Below are 19409 nucleotides of genomic sequence, written 5' to 3'. Positions count from 1 at the left end.
TAGTTTAGACGTAGGACTGAGATCGACTAGGTCTCTATCGAATACACTAAACTTAATTGTGTATGCCAGCTAGCTCAGAGATCACTAGAAACTTTCTCAAATTCACAAGAAGGGATTAGTGTCTGACAACCGCATAAACATGACAACTTTGTTTCCCCAAGATAAAACGTATCTTCATAGTCGTGGAAACAATAGATAGATATTTCACTCAGTCAATCGTGCATGCTTTGTTTCACCAGAGGTGCAGAGAAAGTAGAAAGACGGGCGTTTTCAATAAAAGGATTTATTGAACAGTCTTCTTTCTCAAAGCGGTACAAAAAGGGGTGGTGTTGGACGGAGCAACTGAACCAATCAAACACTCACACCCAGTTAACAGATGCTCCGTCCATCACCACCCCCTTTTGTACCGCTTTGTTCACCATAAGTTGGCAGGGTATGCTCAGACGTGAGTGCCTTGCTCACTTTGCCACTGGATTCAAGCAAGCCTGGCTGAAGACGGCTGTAATGCCAGAAACCGGTCCTAGAAAGCTTGAATCCAGTCCAGGGAAGGCATGGTTTGGCGGTTCGGGCTGGACTGTACCCATGAGGCACAGGGTCAGACTCATTTGCATATGGCCATGTCTGAACTGGGGTGGCAGAGTGGGCTAAAGAACGGTGATGGATTAAACCCAGATCTGTTGACTGGGTGTGAGTGTTTGATTGGTTCAGATGCTCCATCCATCACCACCCCCTTTTGACCCGCTTTGTTCGCCATAAGTTGGCAGGGTATGCTCAGACGTAAGTCCCTTGCTCACTTTGCCACTGGATTCAAGCAAGCCTGGCTAAAGACGGCTGTAATGCCAGAAACCGGTCCTAGGAAGCTTGAATCCAGTGCAGGGAAGGCATGGTTTGGCGGTTCGGGCTGGACTGTTCCCATGAGGCACAGGGTCAGACTGATTTGCATATGGCCATGTGTGAACTGGGGTGACAGAGTGGGCTAAAGAACGGTGATGGATTAAACCCAGATCTGTTGACTGGGTGTGAATGTTTGATTGGTTCAGATGCTCCGTCCATCACCACCCCCTTTTGTACCGCTTTGTTTGCCATAAGTTGGCAGGGTAGGCTCAGACGTAAGTCCCTTGCTCACTTTGCCACTGGATTCAAGCAAGCCTGGCTGAAGACGGCTGTAATGCCAGAAACCGGTCCTAGGAAGCTTGAATCCCGTCCAGGGAAGTCATGGTTTGGCGGTTCGGGCTGGACTGTTCCCATGAGGCACAGGGTCAGACTGATTTGCATATGGCCATGTCTGAACTGGGGTGGCAGAGTGGGCTAAAGAACGGTGATGGATTAAACCGAGATCTGTTGACTGGGTGTTAGTGTTTGATTGGTTCAGATGCTCCGTCCATCACCCCCGCCTTTTGTACCGCTTTGTTCGCCATAAGTTGGCCGGGTATGCTCAGACATGAGTCTCTTGCTCACTTTGCCACTGGATTCAAGCAAGCCTGGCTAAAGATGGCTGTAATGCCAGAAAACGTTCCTAGGAAGCTTGAATCCAGTCCAGGGAAGGCATGGTTTGGCGGTTCGGGCTGGACTGTTCCCATGAGGCACAGGGTCAGACTGATTTGCATATGGCCATGTCTGAACTGGGGTGGCAGAGTGGGCTAAAGAATGGTGATGGATTAAACCCAGATCTGTTGACTGGGTGCGAGTGTTTGATTGGTTCAGATGCTCCGTCCATCACCACCCCCTTTTGTACCGCTTTGTTCGCCATAAGTTGGCAGGGTATGCTCAGACGTGAGTCCCTTTTTCACTTTGCCACTGGATTCAAGCAAGCCTGGCTGAAGACGGCTGTAATGCCAGAAAACGTTCCTAGGAAGCTTGAATCCAGTCCAGGGAAGGCATGGTTTGGCGGTTCGGGCTGGACTGTTCCCATGAGGCACAGGGTCAGACTGATTTGCATATGGCCATGTCTGAACTGGGGTGGTAGAGTGGGCTAAAGAACGGTGATGGATTAAACCCAGATCTGTTGACTGGGTCTGAGTGTTTGATTGGTTCAGATGCTCCGTCCATCACCACCCCCTTTTGTACTGCTTTGTTCACCATAAGTTGGCAGGGTATGCTCAGACGTGAGTCCCTTGCTCACTTTGCCACTGGTTTCAAGCAAGCCTGGCTGAAGACGGCTGTAATGCCAGAAACCGGTCCTAGGAAGCTTGAATCCAGTCCAGGGAAGGCATGGTTTGGCGATTCGGGCTGGACTGTTCCCATGAGGCACAGGGTCAGACTGATTTGCATATGGCCATGTCTGAACTGGGGTGGCAGAGTGGGCTAAAGAACGGTGATGGATTAAACCCAGATCTGCTGCCTGGGTGTGAGTGTTTGATTGGTTCAGATGCTCCGTCCATCACCACCCCCTTTTGTAGTCTTCTTTCTCAAGCATAACAAATGAACTGCTGCAATCGAAACACTGGTTGTAAAATATAATGCATACAGTATTAATAGTAGAATAAAATAATACTGTAAGAGCATTGTATGGTTCCAAAACCATAGATTAATACATACATAAATAACAGAGGCTAAAAGTAATCAACTGGTGCTTCTAAAAATACGCCTACCCCAATGTACCTAACCTAAGCTTAGTACGCGGGAGGAAGTAAGTGAGGTGTAGCATAAATGTAGTGTTCTTTTGCCAAGAATCTGCCCAAGATTTCTCTAAGGGTCTAATCAGCTCCGTACCTTAGTTTAGAATGAAGGAGGTTGGTCTCGGGACTCGATTTCCCAGCAATCCGCAAGGGTAGCTTGGAAACTCTGGAGCTGGCTTTCTCGGCAGCAGAAAAGACAGCGTCTCTCTCAGTGCGTCTGCTGGAGGGTCGGCTTCCTTCTGCACTTGATGTAGCAGGGCGCGTCTGGCAAGTAGATAACTGAACTGCTCCAAACTACTGTGTGTTTGCTTGGGCAAGTGTGAGCATATTTACACCTTGAAGGTGCCTGGTGTGACGTATGGTTGGACATAATAAAGTGATCAAAGAGTCTCAGTTCTTTGAAAACTCCATGAGTTCTTGGACAAATCAATATTCAAGCGAGGGGAAGTCCCTGACTGCTGAAGGCGGATTTTTCCAAGAAATCGTTGTGGATTTTCGGAACTAGTAGAAGTAGCCCTGCCGTTTTTGGACTGCATGAGCTATGCCTAAATATGGTTATGATTTATATGCCTATATAAGGATGTGGTGATTTAACCTATATAAGGGCATGAATTGGTAAACTTACAATAGGGTCCTAAAATAATACATAACAAGCCAGGATAGCTTGACTCCAGTGGTGTGGAGAGCACAGGACTCACGTCTGAGCATACCCGTCCCACTCGGGGTGACAAATGCAAAATCAACAGTTGGTGGACAGAATGCAGAACAATGTCAATTGCAGTTGATGAAGTCATGGCAGTCAAAGTTGCTCTTGCCCTTGAAGCCAATGAGTGGTTTGAATCCTTTGATGGGCGACCGGTAGTATTGAAGCTTTTAGGATTGCCGTTTATATCCCTTCCTTTTCTGCAATCCAACAGCTCTCCAAGTTCTCAGTTCAGCCTTCAAGCAAGCCATCTCATCATCCTTATGAGAAACAAATAAAGTATACCCTGAGAAAAGAAAATTTTAAATTTAGTGTTGGGCTTCAGGTTTCAAATCTGTGTGTCTGAGTTAAGATGTGTGACGGAGAGAGAGAGACAATGACAATATCCATGTACTGCTAGTTTGGAGATATCAGCTTCAGCACAGATTATCTAATTTGACACTATCACACCCTCATTGATGATTTCCTGAAAGTCTTGACATCTGCCTCTGGGAAGGTCCTCTACGAATTGCTGAATAGAATCCCAAAGAGATCTAGAATGTTGCCCCAAGAGGAGCAGAAACAATACCAGCCTTCATAGTGACAGCAGAAGTACTGCAAACTGTCATGCACACAGAATCAAATTGTTTTACTTTCGTTGTGAGGAGGAATGTTAGATGAAAGGGCTGCGGCATGCAATTTTTGGGTAGCAGAGATGATAATGGAGTCTGGTGTGTAGGATAAATGAGAAGAAAAGAGGGATCCTGAACTGGAAGTTTAAATTTTTCTGTAGGCAGATGAAGTAGCCTTAGCAGAAGCCAGTGTCAAAAATAGTACCATTACTGGTTCTAAAAGACTTGGAACCAAAGGTAGCAATGATCAAGAAGTGGACCTTTGATGAAGCGTTTCAAATATTACCGGTGTGGTGGCCTGGGTAGTCAGTAAATCAATATAAATAAAAAATCAATAAAGAAATATCCTTGCTGGGGGTGAGTCTGGTAAAGTAGGTGAACAAAGACCCAAAGAGAAAGTCCTGAGATGAGATTGTAAAGATCTCAATCTCAATGAAGAATCCCAATTTCATCTCAAGTGTAATCTCCTGGCGGATCTTGATTCAAGATGGTGACGGTGAGATCTTAATCTTATCCTTGACCTAAACCATTAGCTCTGAGGTCTAGTACTATGAAGGCAAGATCTATGATGCCCTGATGGTGATGCCACTGGTAAAGGAGACTGTGGTGCTCGAAAAGGAGTGGTTGGCATGTATTTCTGACTCGGGTTGATGGAGAAATCATAACAGTGGATTTAGAGAACAGTGATTTCTCTTTCGTTTTATATACATACACTTATTGTTGCCTACATCGATATCAATATTAACATTGCCCCCTATAGTTGAATTTTGAACTACATCATTTAACCATATTTCATGATAGTCACATTGTTAAGGGTTTGTTGAGTTGTAGTTTTACCTATTACTACTTCCCTAGTTACTTGCATTCCACCCAATTTGAAGACTGCGTTTTTACAGCAGAATAAAACCAGTACAAAAATGGGAATAGGCAACAATGAAGTGCTCAGTCCTGTCACCCACTGGGGGAGCCAGGAAAACAAGCTGGAGTACAAGTCCGGCTCAGGGGCACCTCCCTCCTTTTGCAAGTTGGTTTGTAAATGATGCAGTGGTTGGATGCCAAGAGTCAGAGTCCCATTGTTCATGTTGTTGCCCGGGATGAACATACAACAGGATGCACAAATCTTGGCCCACACCCCTCTGTCTATTGCAGTCATCAACACATACCGATGTTGCATCTCCATGAGGCGGATGGCTCTTAGTTCTTCTTCGATTGCATTAAGGCCAAACTCAGTACTGCTCATCATTTTCATGATCTCCAATCTGGTTATCTGCAACTAGCGGGCGTTTGCTTTCATCTGCGTTGTGAAGAAGGTTGTAGGCCCTCTTGCATTGACGTGGAGAAGCGTGGCTCAATGGTTAGAGCGGCAGACCCTGATGCAGAGGTCTGGCACGGGACCAGGGTTCAATTCCCGCCTTGGAGGCTCTTGGACTCAATTTCCCCGGACCTGATAATTCTCACCTCAGTGCCTAGTCTAATCATGGGTCCCACTCTGTGACTCTGGGCAATAGCTTGCTTAATCTCCACAACGGCCCCAGCAGCGCTTGGATGCCTGGCTTCACCTTGGGGGTGCCCAGGAGTGGACATCTCACAGGAAAGCCAGGATGGGTTCCACAGTGGTATGAATACAGCACTACGAGACCTCTGGGTATAAGTGCGCTATATAAATACAAACACATTTACATTTGCATTTACCTGTGTGTCAGAAAACAGGCTGGATTCTTCTGGAATGTCTTTGAATTGAGCCCAGTCAAAATAATCAGCAGTTCTTTTTTCTCAAACCTGATGCAATAGAGTTGTTTTCTTCTGTAGCAGATGTTGGTGCAACTCTGACAGATCTTTTCCAGGAATGACTAGGGTAGGGATGTGTACGGTGACCAGAGAGCACAAGTCGCACCATCTGGGGACAAGCTAGGTGTAGGTAAATTCACCCTACTGCCAGTATGTATCCATCACCATGGGGGTGCCCCATTGCATGTCCGGTATATGCAGCATTGTGCCACAGTTCTCATTAGTGCCGAGTGGAATCCTTCCTTTATCTCCGAAGTACAAGGATTACAGTGAAATTTTTCATATAATTAGGGGTTGCCCCTTCCCTTCCAACCATGTGTACCTATCTATCTCAGTGCCCCATGTTTCCTGACAGGGGTTATATATGCTGGTATTCAACCCTTCCCTACAAGACTAATTTCCCTTCATGTCATTGAGGAAGATGGCTCTACACTGGAACTCCATGTCTGGCGTTCATTTGTAATCAAAAAAGACTGCACCAGACATGCTAAGGGCCACCCTGGAGCCACAGACATAAACAGGTTTGGATGCTTTTGGCTTTGCTACCATCAAGATTCACTTTTCTTTAAAGTCTTGTGGCCAAACAGTATCGCCTGCGTATCCTATCTAACTCTGTTTGAATCTCGCTAGGATCAGTAAGAGTTACAGTACTATGGGATTGGTCTCCTATCAGCTCACATTTACTACTGTTCTATGGAATCCTACTCTGTTGGGTTGTATCTTGGCCCTAATCCTACTTAGGCACAAGTGGAGAAGGCATTTAGCTTTTTTGGGGGGGCTACCTCTTGGGACACGTAAAGTCTGTCTGCGCCTACTACATGCAGTTTGAGCAAACAAAAAAAGAATGACCTGGCTGATGTCTGGGCGGCCACGGTAGTCATGTGCTGATACCATGCGTTGTGTAGTGCGTGTGGAATACTAGTGTTGTGTTCAGTGTAATTATAGGTGACATGGGAGAGGTCCCTACAAAGCGCTGTGCAAATGTCAGGGTGGAAATCATTTGACTAGGCAGATCTTTGGCACCATGTGTAAGCGTCCTCACTCACAGTAAATAGAGGGTATAAAATTGTACAATAATACATAACTTGTTGAACATTGCAGATCTTTGGGATGGATCCAGGAAAGATGTCTGTGGTCCTCCAGTGATCAGGAGATTTCTTTACTTTGGGTAATTCGTCCTATAGTGCCTGTGAGCATGTCTCAGTGCTTAATTTGGTATGTATTTTTGGGATGGGGTTCCCATCCGTCTATCGGTTACAATTTGGTGTGGTGTGAGATGGTGATCGCTGCTGGGTGTTTTCCATAATGCAAACACGGCTAGGCGCAGACAGTGGAGCCACTTATTAAGGATGGCATATATTTTGCTTAATTTATTTTTTAGCAGGCTGTTTAGTCTCTTAATGACGCCACTGCTTCGGGATGATATACTGAGGCTAGTGTGTGTGTTATATGTAAAAGGGTGCAGATGTGACTGAACATGGAATTGAAAAAGTGCATTCCATTGTCTGAACGGATGAAGTCTAGTATCACCACCTAGGTATTACTTCCCTGGCGATGAATTTCGCTGTTGCCTTGGCGTCCCAGTTTCTGCAAAGGCCAGCTTCAGTTAACCTGGAGTACAAATAGGCTACCATAATTAGCTGTTGCTAGTTGGCACAATGATTGATCTTATTGATAAAATCAATATGTAGTGCCTTAAAGGACTCCGTTGGTCTGGAGATAGCAGATGACAGAACCTTGAGTGTAGGTTTGGGTGAGTAAAATTGGCAGATGGTGCATGGTTACTGCTTCGGTAAGGTTAGGGATGAACCAGTCACCATGGAGTTCTGCTATCATGTTGTCTTTTGCTCTGTGTGTGTCGGTAGGTGCAATTGGGGTAGGGTTATGTTAACTAAGCTCTGTGGTAGGACAGGTTTCCATGTAGGTGTGTATTGGTATATAAGTTTATGTGCATTTTGTGTGCAGCCCCTAGTTAACCAGCTCTCTCTTTCATCAGCAATGCTGTTTCCTATGGCTCCCTTAAGTACCCCTGCAGTCTCTGTTTACGGCTTGTCTTGTAGTAGCTCCATTTCTGGTGCCTGTTGTAAAGGGAGTACGTGGGTTTCTTTGATCATAATGTAAGCTACCCTTTTCATAATTTGGTCTGCCAATCATGTTGTTTTGTAAAACATGGAATCCATTTTGTCATGCTTGGTTTTGTGATATTCAATGATGACAAAGTCTGAACAAACGGTGCAGAACACGTAATATGCCCTACGGTTGAACTTATGTCCTTTTAGCTTACACAATCAAATATCACAATTGCCCTGGCAAGTTGCTGCCATACTTTCTAAGCATGGAATGTGTCAATCTATGTCCATATATAGTAAAGACCAAATGGCGAAAAGTAGTTGCACAGGTTTTGTGTAAACCTCTGTCTACATCTTATGGTCCCAGCAGCCAGGATCTTTAGACACTATTACCTTTCGCTATCTGCATCATGCATATACCAGAATGGTGTTATCACACTGTGATTGGCTTGATGCTAAATGCTGTGTAATACTTGCATATTTCAATCAGCAACATGCAATGTGTTTGTTACTAATAGGGAAGAAGTTACCTTTGACTGTATTTTTTTGGACATGTACAGAAATATCTTTTTTGTAGTTCGCAGGAATAAAAGATTGTGTCGAACTACTGCAATCCTGACACTGGATTTTCTATGTGATCAGTCATCGTATATACATATAAGCTGCCTCTGAAATTCGCCTGATGCCGGGACTATTTTATTTTAACTAGCTCCAACATTTTGGTGAAGAATTGCAGTCCTGGAGTGGTGTCCCGCGGTGGTGGTCGCTCTGGATCAGGTAACGGTCACAGCGAGGCATCTGACATGACAGCTATCTCTGCCCTCCCTGCCCGTGTGCTGTGAGACTCCTGTTGTTTGCCCCACCACTACTACATTGCGGCAGACCATAACTGACACTCGCCCTGTCATTCCTCAATTCGCTCCTGCAAGTTTGCTATTCAGAGGATGTGATATTTCTGCTGTGGGTTTCATACGCAGCTTTACTTAATGATATCCTGTAGATGTAATTTTGTAATTCTCTGATATTTTTCCCTTACTGTGGTTTTGAATTCCCCTCCCTGACACACTGACCTCCAGACACCACATGGCGCGCTTTGGACTGAGTCGATTCCAGGCGGTTTGGGTGGCCATTGCCTGGTGCGTATGCCATATGACACCCAGCGTCCAAGACACTAAGGCTTGAAGTTCTGCACTTGGGTGCCTAGGCGGTTACTGTGTTGGTTTAACCCGGGGGATGCCTCGGGTCCTTAAGAAGGGTATTTTTGATTTAATGTTGGTATGTGTCCCAGGCGATTGACTGTGGGTGTACGATGAAGGCTATCCCAGGTTCGCTTTGTGCAGATTGTGCACTGTTTTCTTTGGTTGTGGGTGTGGTCATGTGCAGGTTGTCCACTGTTCTGCAGGATTTTTAAATTGTCGGTGTGTTGTGTGATGTTCTGGCCAGTAGGGGAAGGTGGTGGTCTTTCCAGATTTGCAGGATGCAGGGGGTGCTATGCTGAATTTGACCTCTCTCCTCGGTTGACCTTGTGATTAACTCATATCGGGGTGTCCTTCACAGGGTTCCGGACACCTGGTGCCTAGAAGGCCTCCAGTTTTTTTCACGGTGCAGATCGCCCTGGTTACAAGAGGAGGGTGAGGAGGAAAATTAGGGTGAGATTAGGGTAATTCATATTTTTAAGGCGACAAGAGGAGATTAGGGTGATTGACATATTTTTTGTATTTTTGTTGATTATATCTTTGCCATACTTTACCGATAATTTACATTTTAGACATATGTTTTAGCATTTTTTGTTTTGGACACATGGTATATATTGCTTACTTATTTTTCTGTGCTTGTAACTTTTCTGTTAGAATGCAGGGACTATTCCATCCCTCTCATTGCTCCCCAGGATAGGGCTTAGGGACTTAGGAATTGTGGTGTGTGGGTAGGACACACCTCGGAGACCTAGTCGACCAGGGTTACTTTCTCGCTTTTCTGTGAATGCATTTATGCTTAAATGAGTGATTCGTGATTAACCAGAAACACGATCTGTTTTCAGACTGCTGGCGTGGCTTAACGAGCGTTTTGCTTCCTACTAATAATATTGTGCAAAGCTGAACACGAACAAGAAATACATGTGAATGTGTTCCTATTCCCCACCTATGTCATTGTCCGGAGGTATGACCTCTGAGACCTAGCTCTAGCGAATTTAGCTTGTGTTGTGGTGTCTAATATAAGTGAAACTGTTTTAACGTGGTAGGGACAGCTATTGTATATCTGTCAGTGCAATAGGCATCTCCCCTCCTGGGTCTCAATGATGCAGTACCAACTCTTGTACAGGAGACCATATATTTTGCACAAGTGCTTTGCGCACACAGTGCAAAGCAGCTCGCACGATGCCAGGAGTTTTTACTGAAAAATAAGGCCACAGAATTAGACCAGAATAGCAAGAAAATAACAGATATGTCGGACAGAGTAGCAACTGCCCGCATGCATTGCCAGTGGGAGTATTTTCACCTCATGTTTTCCTGCCTTTCCACGGGATGATAGTCTGCCCGAAAGACCGGCAACACCAATCTTACCACTAATATGAAAAGTATAATAGCCACAATTCATTCAATATAGAATGAATGAAATATAATATAGAATAAGAAAATATACCAAAGCTTTCATATTAGAACGTTTCAGCAGAGTTTAACTTACCCTTTTAGGCTGGCATCGCTTTGGCTAACTACAGAGGCTAGGCATTATTCCAAGAGCACAGCCACACAGTGTAATGATATCCTGTGACTGCAAATAAATGCATACTTACACGCAGGATAGTCTGGTAAGTCTAGTGTGCATTGTCCTCAGTGGAGAAATGCAACAAATGCCCTACAGGATAGGTATGAATACCAGTTTTCCAGTTTATAAACTTTGGGGTATATTTACAATAACTGGCGCATCCCTGCAAATCAGCAGGGATGTGCCAGTTATTGTGCGCCACAGCTCCGCCATCATGGGTGCGCCGCATTTACAATGCGCCGCACCATGGTGCAAAAACGGCACAGATGCGTGACGCATCTGTGCCGTAAAAGTGACGCATTGCTGGAGTTGCGTCGCAAGCGCGACGCAGCTCCAGCAATGCTCTGGGGGCCCTATCTAGTTAATGCTGCGTCAATCCTTATGCCTGCTTCAGGCAGGCGCAGGTTTTTGACGCAGCATGGGCCTAAAAGTGACTGAGTGAAATCTTGAGATTTCACTCAGCCACTTTTAGGAGGCGTTCCTGCGCCGGAACGCCTCCCTGCACAGGAACGCCTACATGTGGCGCAGGGCATTATAACGTGACGCATCTCCCAGATGCGTCACGTTGTAAGTACCCCCGCACCATGGATCAGGATTTGCGCCACCGCTGCGTCACAAAAGTGAGGCAACGGTGGCGTAAATGAGGCGCAAGGGGCTTGTAAATCTGCCCCTTTATTTCTATTTTAAAAGAATCACAAAAGTTAGCACAGTACATCGTAAAAGCCGGGTAGACCATAGCAAATGATCGATGCAATGAAACTTAATAGTGCAAGGACATATCACATTCACCGTTAAAACTAATAAATAATATAATAAAAACATAGTTCTAAAATTTGCCAACTACTATTAAAATCATCTAAAAGGCATAAAATACATCATTCAGAATAATAATGATAATTGGGGTCAAACAATGTCACACACTGTACAGTGGAGATGGTTACCTAAACCTTCCGCCTGTCCACCGAATCACCCACACTTGCCCCAGAAATTTGGCCATTGCTATCATAATTGGGCCGTCTAATGATGTTTTTAAAATTCTGTACACCTCTCTATACTCTCTAATGCCCAGTGCGAAACAGATTGGTTTCAGCCAATATTCGGACTTTCTTGGAGTTTACTATTCTTTCCATGTCCTTTTCCTAGTTTTCAGAAAATGAAGAAGAAGAATATGTGTTTTTTTCATAATATGTTATGCTCTATGTCATCTGTAGAAGGTCTTACAGTGGCACACGTCTTAGGGTCATATGAGTCTGGCAAACAGAGGATACAGAGTCTCTTTGGGTCACCTTTTGCCATTTTTCTACCATATTAAGGGCATTTTGAAAAATGAGATGGCAATTAGGAAAAAATACATATATTTCCTATCAGGGAAATATCAGAGAATACTCTTCACCCTAAAGGACATCGAGTAAATCTCTTTTGGTAAGAAACAAGTGAAACATTTTGTGTTAAAAAGCTTTAAAAAGGCAGCACTCTGATCCAGGATCCTGTCAGCAGGAGCTGGAAAAAAGAACTGCCTAAACTGGCACCTACAGGGCATGATGCGATATTAGAGGTCAGAGTGCCCCTAAAGATGTATTTTTTTCACAGTTTTTCACTTCTGCAAACTCTCCAGCTACATTACCTTATTCTTCCTACCATTAACTTAAAAAGAAAATTAAAAAGACTGTTTGAAGTTTTAAAAGGGCACTGTTATTTATTTTTAGTGACTTTTTAAAGGCTGAAGGTTTTTTCCTCATCTTTTAAAATAAATTAAAGAAATTTGGAAATGTAGCCTGGCTTAAGGCTTCAAACTGTATACTTTGTCACATATACCTACTGGCCTTCCTGAAGTAGGGTGAATATATTGTAAGAATGTGACTTTAAAAGAACTGCTCTGGGGTCCCCACATGTGGATGGGACCATTTAGTGCTAATAATTATTAATGGAGATCTCTTGAGAGAGGTGGTATGAACCACTATGCAAATGCTGCCATATAATACAATACAACATAATACTCCAAGCTGGTCTTTGACCCCCAAAGTAGGCTGGCACTCTGTCCCTCTCTACAACAAGTTAGGGGGAGAAGGGCCCATTAGCAGCCTATTACCTCCCATTACATGCATAAACACACTGTTGGGTTGGAAGGCTGCCATAGTAGGCCATTGACACCCACTATTGAATTGTGCTGCCTGTGCTACACCTGTTGTGATTGTGATGTAAACTTGTACTGCTGCTGCCTATGCTGTGGCTGTTTTGTGTGTGAGTGAAACTAGATCTGCTGCTACCTCTGCTGTTCTTCATGTGTGTGTGAACCAAGCTGCACATTAGTTCTGCCAGTGCTGTGTCTGTCTTTTGTATGCTACAGAAACGTCCACTGTGTGGTCATGTGGTGGTGCACGCACCATGGTACATCTTGTTCTTTGTACTATTTTTTAGTTCTTCTCCAAACACCCCATAACGTCTACCACGCTGTACAGGCAGTATTCAACGCTCACTTTGAACCATTTTAGTAGATTTTGTCAGTAGGGTGGTGGGGTGGACATTTATAGTAGTCCAAGGGGCTATCTACAAATAGGTTTGAAGACCCCTGACTTTGCTAATCAAGAGGTCAAGAAAAATTCAACAAATACGAGAACGTGAGAGAAAAATTCAGCTGCCCTCACGTTTTCAGAGGGATTAGTGGCAAACAGAAAATATCTGACTGGGTAGTATATTTTGTCCTGAGGGGGACTAGGGGCTAGATGTAGGTAATTCTCATTTACCGACTCTAGAATACCGAATTTTACCGATTCGGTATTCTAGATTCGGTAAATGAGATGTAGTTAAAAATTCGGTATTTTTTACCGAATCTGTAGGATTTGGTAATTACCGAATCGGTATTTATCGATTCGGTAATTAAACCGAATAAAGAGTATTATTATTAATTGTGATTGATTCCTATGGGCCTTGAGGCCCATAGGAATCAATGTCAATAACCGATTCGGTAAAAATACCGAATTTGCAAGGGGGACAGGGTGTCACTTTGACACCCTGTTGCACCCCTGATTCTGGCTTGTGTGCCATATGACACACATACATGCCCTTAGGGCATGTATGTGTGCCACATGGCACAGGTGTACATGCACAGATGTGCATGTACACAGGAAATCGTTATTTACTACCAAATAGTATTTGGTGGTAAATAAAGAATCGGTAAGGGCCTGTGGCACTGATTACAGTGCCACCTACATGTAGATTTACCGATTCGGTAAATATACCGATTCGGTATTTTACCGAATCAGTAAATTTACAGAATCGGTAAATATACCGATTTGTCACATTTTCAGGCCCCTAAATCTTCATCTGCAAATACCGGTCGGTAACGGCCGAAATCGGCCATTACCGACCGGTATTTGCCTTCCTACATCTGGCCCCAGTACTTAAGTCAACATTCTGAACCTATGAGACACTAGAATATTTATAAACAGCATTTCAAAGTTTACCTTCAGTGTCCTTAAAGTAATTCCTCCATAGTTTGATACCTAAGAGTGTTGCAACACCACAATGGAGAAACAGAGCTTGCTCTGTGTGGCTAGGGCTTCCTTTAGAGATTAGTGGATAAGTTACTCTGCCTGCCTTATTACAAGTACATTATAGCCATTAAACCAGGCCTATAGTACCTTTCTCACATTGTGTATGTTTATTGAAATCCTAGCTATTTACATCTTCTTGTGAGAGAAGAGGAATGATGGGAAAACATTAAAAGTGGACTATTTTACCTCATAGTTGTGAGCCACAGCACAGAGACTGAAGTCGCAATATTGCAGTTGAAATACCAATCTGCAACAATATTGAATCCAAAATATCGACTAACACCTTATGATCAAGGTACGCTGATTTGGAGTTAAGAATGATAAATCAATACTTCCCTAAGCATAGTTACCATGACATTACATTGGTGACCAACAAGTTACATCCAATATTCGTGCTATTCGATATTATTGACCTTGCTTTTGTGACAGATACTATGATATACAACCGACTCGGGCTTCAATGTATATGTCTGAATCATAATATTTATTATTTTAATATATCCAAATTATAAAGTTAAATAACATTTCAGGTTTTCTTCCTGTACTGGCTTTTAATATTCCATTGAAAGACTGTTGAGAATGCACAAAATTCTGCATCATATTATTCCTTCTAAAATAAAGTAGCCCAAATTCTTCCCCCAAAACTCACTCCCCTGACAGCATTATTTCCTGTACTTACTGAAAGCAGCTGGCCGCTGAGACAACCCATCTCTGTGAGATCAGAGACCCTCCGCACATGTGGACTTCATAGTACTGTAGACTGACCTCCCAAGGCCACTTTCCTGGGTGGAAATTACTTCTGGTTGAAATACTATCCTTCGGTTCAGGAACACCACAGACTGAAGATAGGAAAAGATAACACAGGCAAGGTGAGAGCTTATAGGAGGATCTTAATACCTATGTTGTCTGTACAGATTGTAATCTGAAAGGTCCGAATCTTGTGTTTGTTGGGTTTAGTCATCGCTCATGTATGGTAGTTGTGCCATGGTATATAAAGAGTAGCAAGCTAGGAAAGCATATTTCAACCAAGATGCGCTGATAAAAATCCTAAACTTCCTGCAGATGCTCAATTTGATATATTTGTGCGATTTTCAGAGAAAGAATTTAAGCAAAAATTGATTTTAATTGCAAATGCAACTTTTGTTTCCCTCCCAATGGTTTTGAGGAGTTTAACTCATATGATTAACCCTGTCTGTTTTTTAAATAGCTTTGACCACTTTTTCATCAGCTTCTTAAAACATTTTAACAATTCAAATTCACTGGAACCGATTCACAGAACTAACTTAAGACAAAATCCTAAACTTACTACTTTTAGTATTCTCAGAAGGCATTTAGTAGTAGTAAAGTTAGGATTTTTTTTTAAGTTTGACTTAAGACAGACTTAAGACAGACTTAAGACAAACTTAAGACAATTTAAGACAAACTCCTAACTTAAGTCTGTCTTAAGCCTGTCTTAAGTCTGTCTTAAGTCAAACTTAAGACAAAACCCTAACTTTACTACTACTAAATGCCTTCTGTGAATACCAAAAGTAGTATGTTTAGGATTTTGTCTTACGTTAGTTCTGTGAATTGGGCCCTTTGTTTGTATTTTTTAACTTTCTAAACACATTCTCTAATCTTGAAATGACCAGTCCTTAAAAGCATGTTTTGCTTGATAAATAGCACTCCCAACGTGTAAAACATTCATGCAAAGTCTTTAATGAACCATTTCAACATTTCAGCGCTTCGAAAACTTTTAAATCTTGCTTTAAACAATTTTTTAAAACTTTTTACCACAAAACTATGACTGGAGTAGCGTGGTAAACATTTAGAAAACTCTATAATGCAACTAAATTACAGTGTTGTTATTTCTGTAGGTTTCGGCTACAGACAGCTTTAGCAGTCTCCTGGCTGGTCTACTCTTTCCAGTACAGAATGTATAGTTACAGTAGACTTGAGGACAGAACCTTGCTCATGACCAGAAGACTTTGTTGTCTATCTAATTTGTCCGATATTAATTCAATGCCTTTCTTCCTTTTTGCTTTCCTTCCTTATTCTTTGTTGTGTTTGTCCTGCACTGGAGCGTTTTTGCCTCACAGTGTTGTGACTGGATGAGTTGTATATTCCCACCCCTATATTATGGGGACTCTTTTTAGGTTTCGCCTGCACTGCGCTTGAGTTGTGCTTGAGAAATCTATTGTTTTTAATATAAACATTAAAGGGACTTACATCCCACCTCCTCTCTTTCCTGGCTTCTCGTTGGTTCCTGTGTGTGCCACTTACATTTTCTCCATTTCTATTGGCTGTAGCATATTTTCCTGCATTTACCAATGCTTGTACCTCTCTCCTGTTTCTCTTATCAGTTTCCTGACACTGAAATACTGTTAATATCTGCTTGGTAGAAATATATTTTCATAAAGTTTTGCCTTTTACTATTGCAGCATGTTTGCATAATAATGTATACCAGGAGAGATTAAGTGATTTGCATAGAATCACAGGATGTTGTGTAGTGCCACCAAGACTTTAACCAGGATCCCCAGCTCTCCCGTCAGCAACTCTGGCTTCTGCGCAAAATCCTCTCCACTCCCTTGTTATCTGTCTTGGAGCTCTTTCCCTTCTCATCGACGATGATTGGTGAAAACAGCCCTTTATTCCTTACATAGGCAAAACCGATGCATTACCAGTGTCCATATGCTATAAAATGCCACCATGACCCTCAGTAATTATCTTCTGCCAAGTCACACTCTTAATTTATAGTTTTGTGTTGTCCGCCTTCTTAGAAAGGTACATTAAAGAAAAAAGCCGCTGTGCTTTGCGATACATGTACATGGACAAATCACGACCCTCAAGCTGGCCTGTATCATCACGACGCATGCATATATTCCTGGAATAACACAAACAGAACTAATCCATAAATATTTAAGAGAGGTAATTCAGGTGACGCACAAAAGTTCAGGGGTCAATTGAGGCTCCAGAATTCCAACCAGGAGTGAAAAGATTTAATTTACGATATGACTCAAAAAGATCTAAATTGAGACCTATTGTATTTGCTGATTCTTTTAATTTAATCTACTCTTAACTGATTTATCAATTTAGGCAAAAGTGTTCTAGTCGCAAGCGGCATAACAAAAGTTGAGGGTGGAAGCCTGCAAAGTACATAGAGGGGGTCTCCTTCCCTGGCACACCACCTAGCACTTTTGCTGAGGGAACCCCCTGGAGCTCGCCCCCCCGCAGCACCGAGGCTTATGTTACACCACTGCGTGAGTCGCCCCTGAATATGGTTCAGTCTTTTCTATACCTTTCCGTTCATACTGATGGATCGTCTCGGTTGGGCCCGCACACGGATCTGACTGTATAACACTGGAGGGTCCAACCTAACGTGTTGGTGAGGCCTACCTGTAAAGTCAGTCAGATTTAGATGTTACGATGGATATATGGGTTATTCCTGGTCCTTAACGGAAACAAAATACCTCTAATAATGGTTTCCTGGTGGGAAACAGAGGGTATCAATGCTCAAATTAGTATAATACGAGTTTCTTACATCAAAATTACATCCCATAAGTCTAGGGTCATGTATAACTTGAAAAATTGTCCTATCTGTACATTTATTATCCAATAAACAAACAATATTGTAGAAACCAATGGTAAAAACGAGCTATCCCTCTAATACGTTCCTAGATTTATTAAAAGGTAGGGGAGGGTGTAGGAACTCTTCTCTTGTACTAATGTTTTACCTTTTTAGCACACGTCTGGGCCATTCAGTGGGCACCCTCCCTCGCAGTTCTGTCAGTCCCACCATCATGCCCACATCCTAGGATCCTCTCCATGGAACCTCCCTACACTGCATATACTACATGCAAGTGCCTGCCCAAGCATAAGAACCCAAAATGTGCATAAAGTGGAAGAATACAAGCAAACTGGTAAAGATGGGGAGTAGCCGCTCATTACCTTGAATATAAGGGAAGTTGCAGAAATGTTTCCTATCCACCTAGTTTAAATTTAGAAAAATATTGATGAAGATCCCACTTTCAAAAACTTTAGAAGCGTGGTATTATAAATAGGATTATGGTGCCTTTACATTTGCCCGGAAATATGACCACATGGTCTCTAAAGAAAACCAACAGGGGAATATTGAAACTAAATCTATGAGCTCGAGCTCGACCTCCCTAGACACAGGCCACACAAGTGGCAGTGAGGCCGAAGCCACAAATACCGCCACAGGCAGTAACAATAGTTTTTTATTGGAGGTGAGGAGAACCAAAAGAGGCAATCGAGAATACAGACGTCCCGCACAGGCAGAAAAACAAGGAGGGGAAAGAGAGGGGGATCCAGGGGACGAAAGACCAGGAGTCAGGATCAGGTCTTGGACCCAGAAGAAGTAACAGATGTTAACATTATAAATCTAACTCATTCCTGTCTGTCCAAAGATGTTTGCTCTGTTCTAACAAACGGAATGAACTTTTGCCCAAACAGTATTGGGGATGTATGTGATATAAAAATAGATCTGTTTAAGTTTGTGAGATGTTTGAAGTTAAAAAAACACTTTGAATCAACAAACTTTGAGAATAAAAATCTGCACAAGAATATGGGTCTGTTGATGTCTGATGTGAATTCGATACAAGATATTATAGATACACGATCACTGTTATCTCTGATTGATTGTGACGATGAGGTGGTCACGTCTGAAATGATCATGAGGGATCTCACTATCACAACAGATTACAGCATATCAAGCAATTTGAGAGAGAAATTGAAGTGGACATCTACACTAACATCTGGTAATAATAAAGATTTATTTCACAAACAAGTACTAGCAGATTTGGACAGACATGAGGACAGGAATACAATTTCTAAGATGAAGAGGGACAATCTAACTTTTGGAGAAAGGGTTGCTTTAAAGGGGCTTTGCAACAACAGAGACATTACAATAAGAGAGGCGGACAAGGGGGGCAACATGGTGGTGATGCGTAGCAAAGACTACAATTGTGAGATCATGACACAATTGAGTAATTTGGAGTGCTATGAACCTCTAAATACTAACCCCATGTGGGCACTTACGGAACATATTAACACACAACTAAAGAGGTGGCATGGACTGGGACTGATTGATGACAATGAACAGACTTACCTGAAACCAGATAGACCAAGGTACCCGTGCATATATACAGTGCCAAAGGTGCATAAGACAGCACCCTTTCCACCGGGAAGGATTATTATTTCTGGAATTGGGGGACCTATTGAGAGGATTTTGGAATTCGTGGATGTGTTTTTAAAACCATTGGTAAATAACCTACCATCCTTCATTAGGGACACAAAACACATTC

The 19409-nt window shown here is 42.8% G+C and overlaps 1 protein-coding gene across 1 annotated transcript in view; it reads right to left on the bottom strand.

The window, feature by feature from the left end:
- LOC144766850 (polyserase-2-like) overlaps nt 1-19409 on the bottom strand; it is a 1745029-nt gene that overhangs the window by 653040 nt on the left and 1072580 nt on the right. The window contains exon 9 of the mRNA XM_078650565.1: nt 14786-14945. Coding sequence (XP_078506691.1) covers nt 14786-14945 — 160 coding nt within the window. The remainder of the gene's footprint in view (nt 1-14785; nt 14946-19409) is intronic.

The sequence above is a fragment of the Lissotriton helveticus genome, chromosome 7, assembly GCF_964261635.1.
Source record: "Lissotriton helveticus chromosome 7, aLisHel1.1, whole genome shotgun sequence".
In the NCBI taxonomy this organism is placed as follows: domain Eukaryota; kingdom Metazoa; phylum Chordata; class Amphibia; order Caudata; family Salamandridae; genus Lissotriton; species Lissotriton helveticus.
This window is presented reverse-complemented; position numbering and strand designations above follow the sequence as displayed.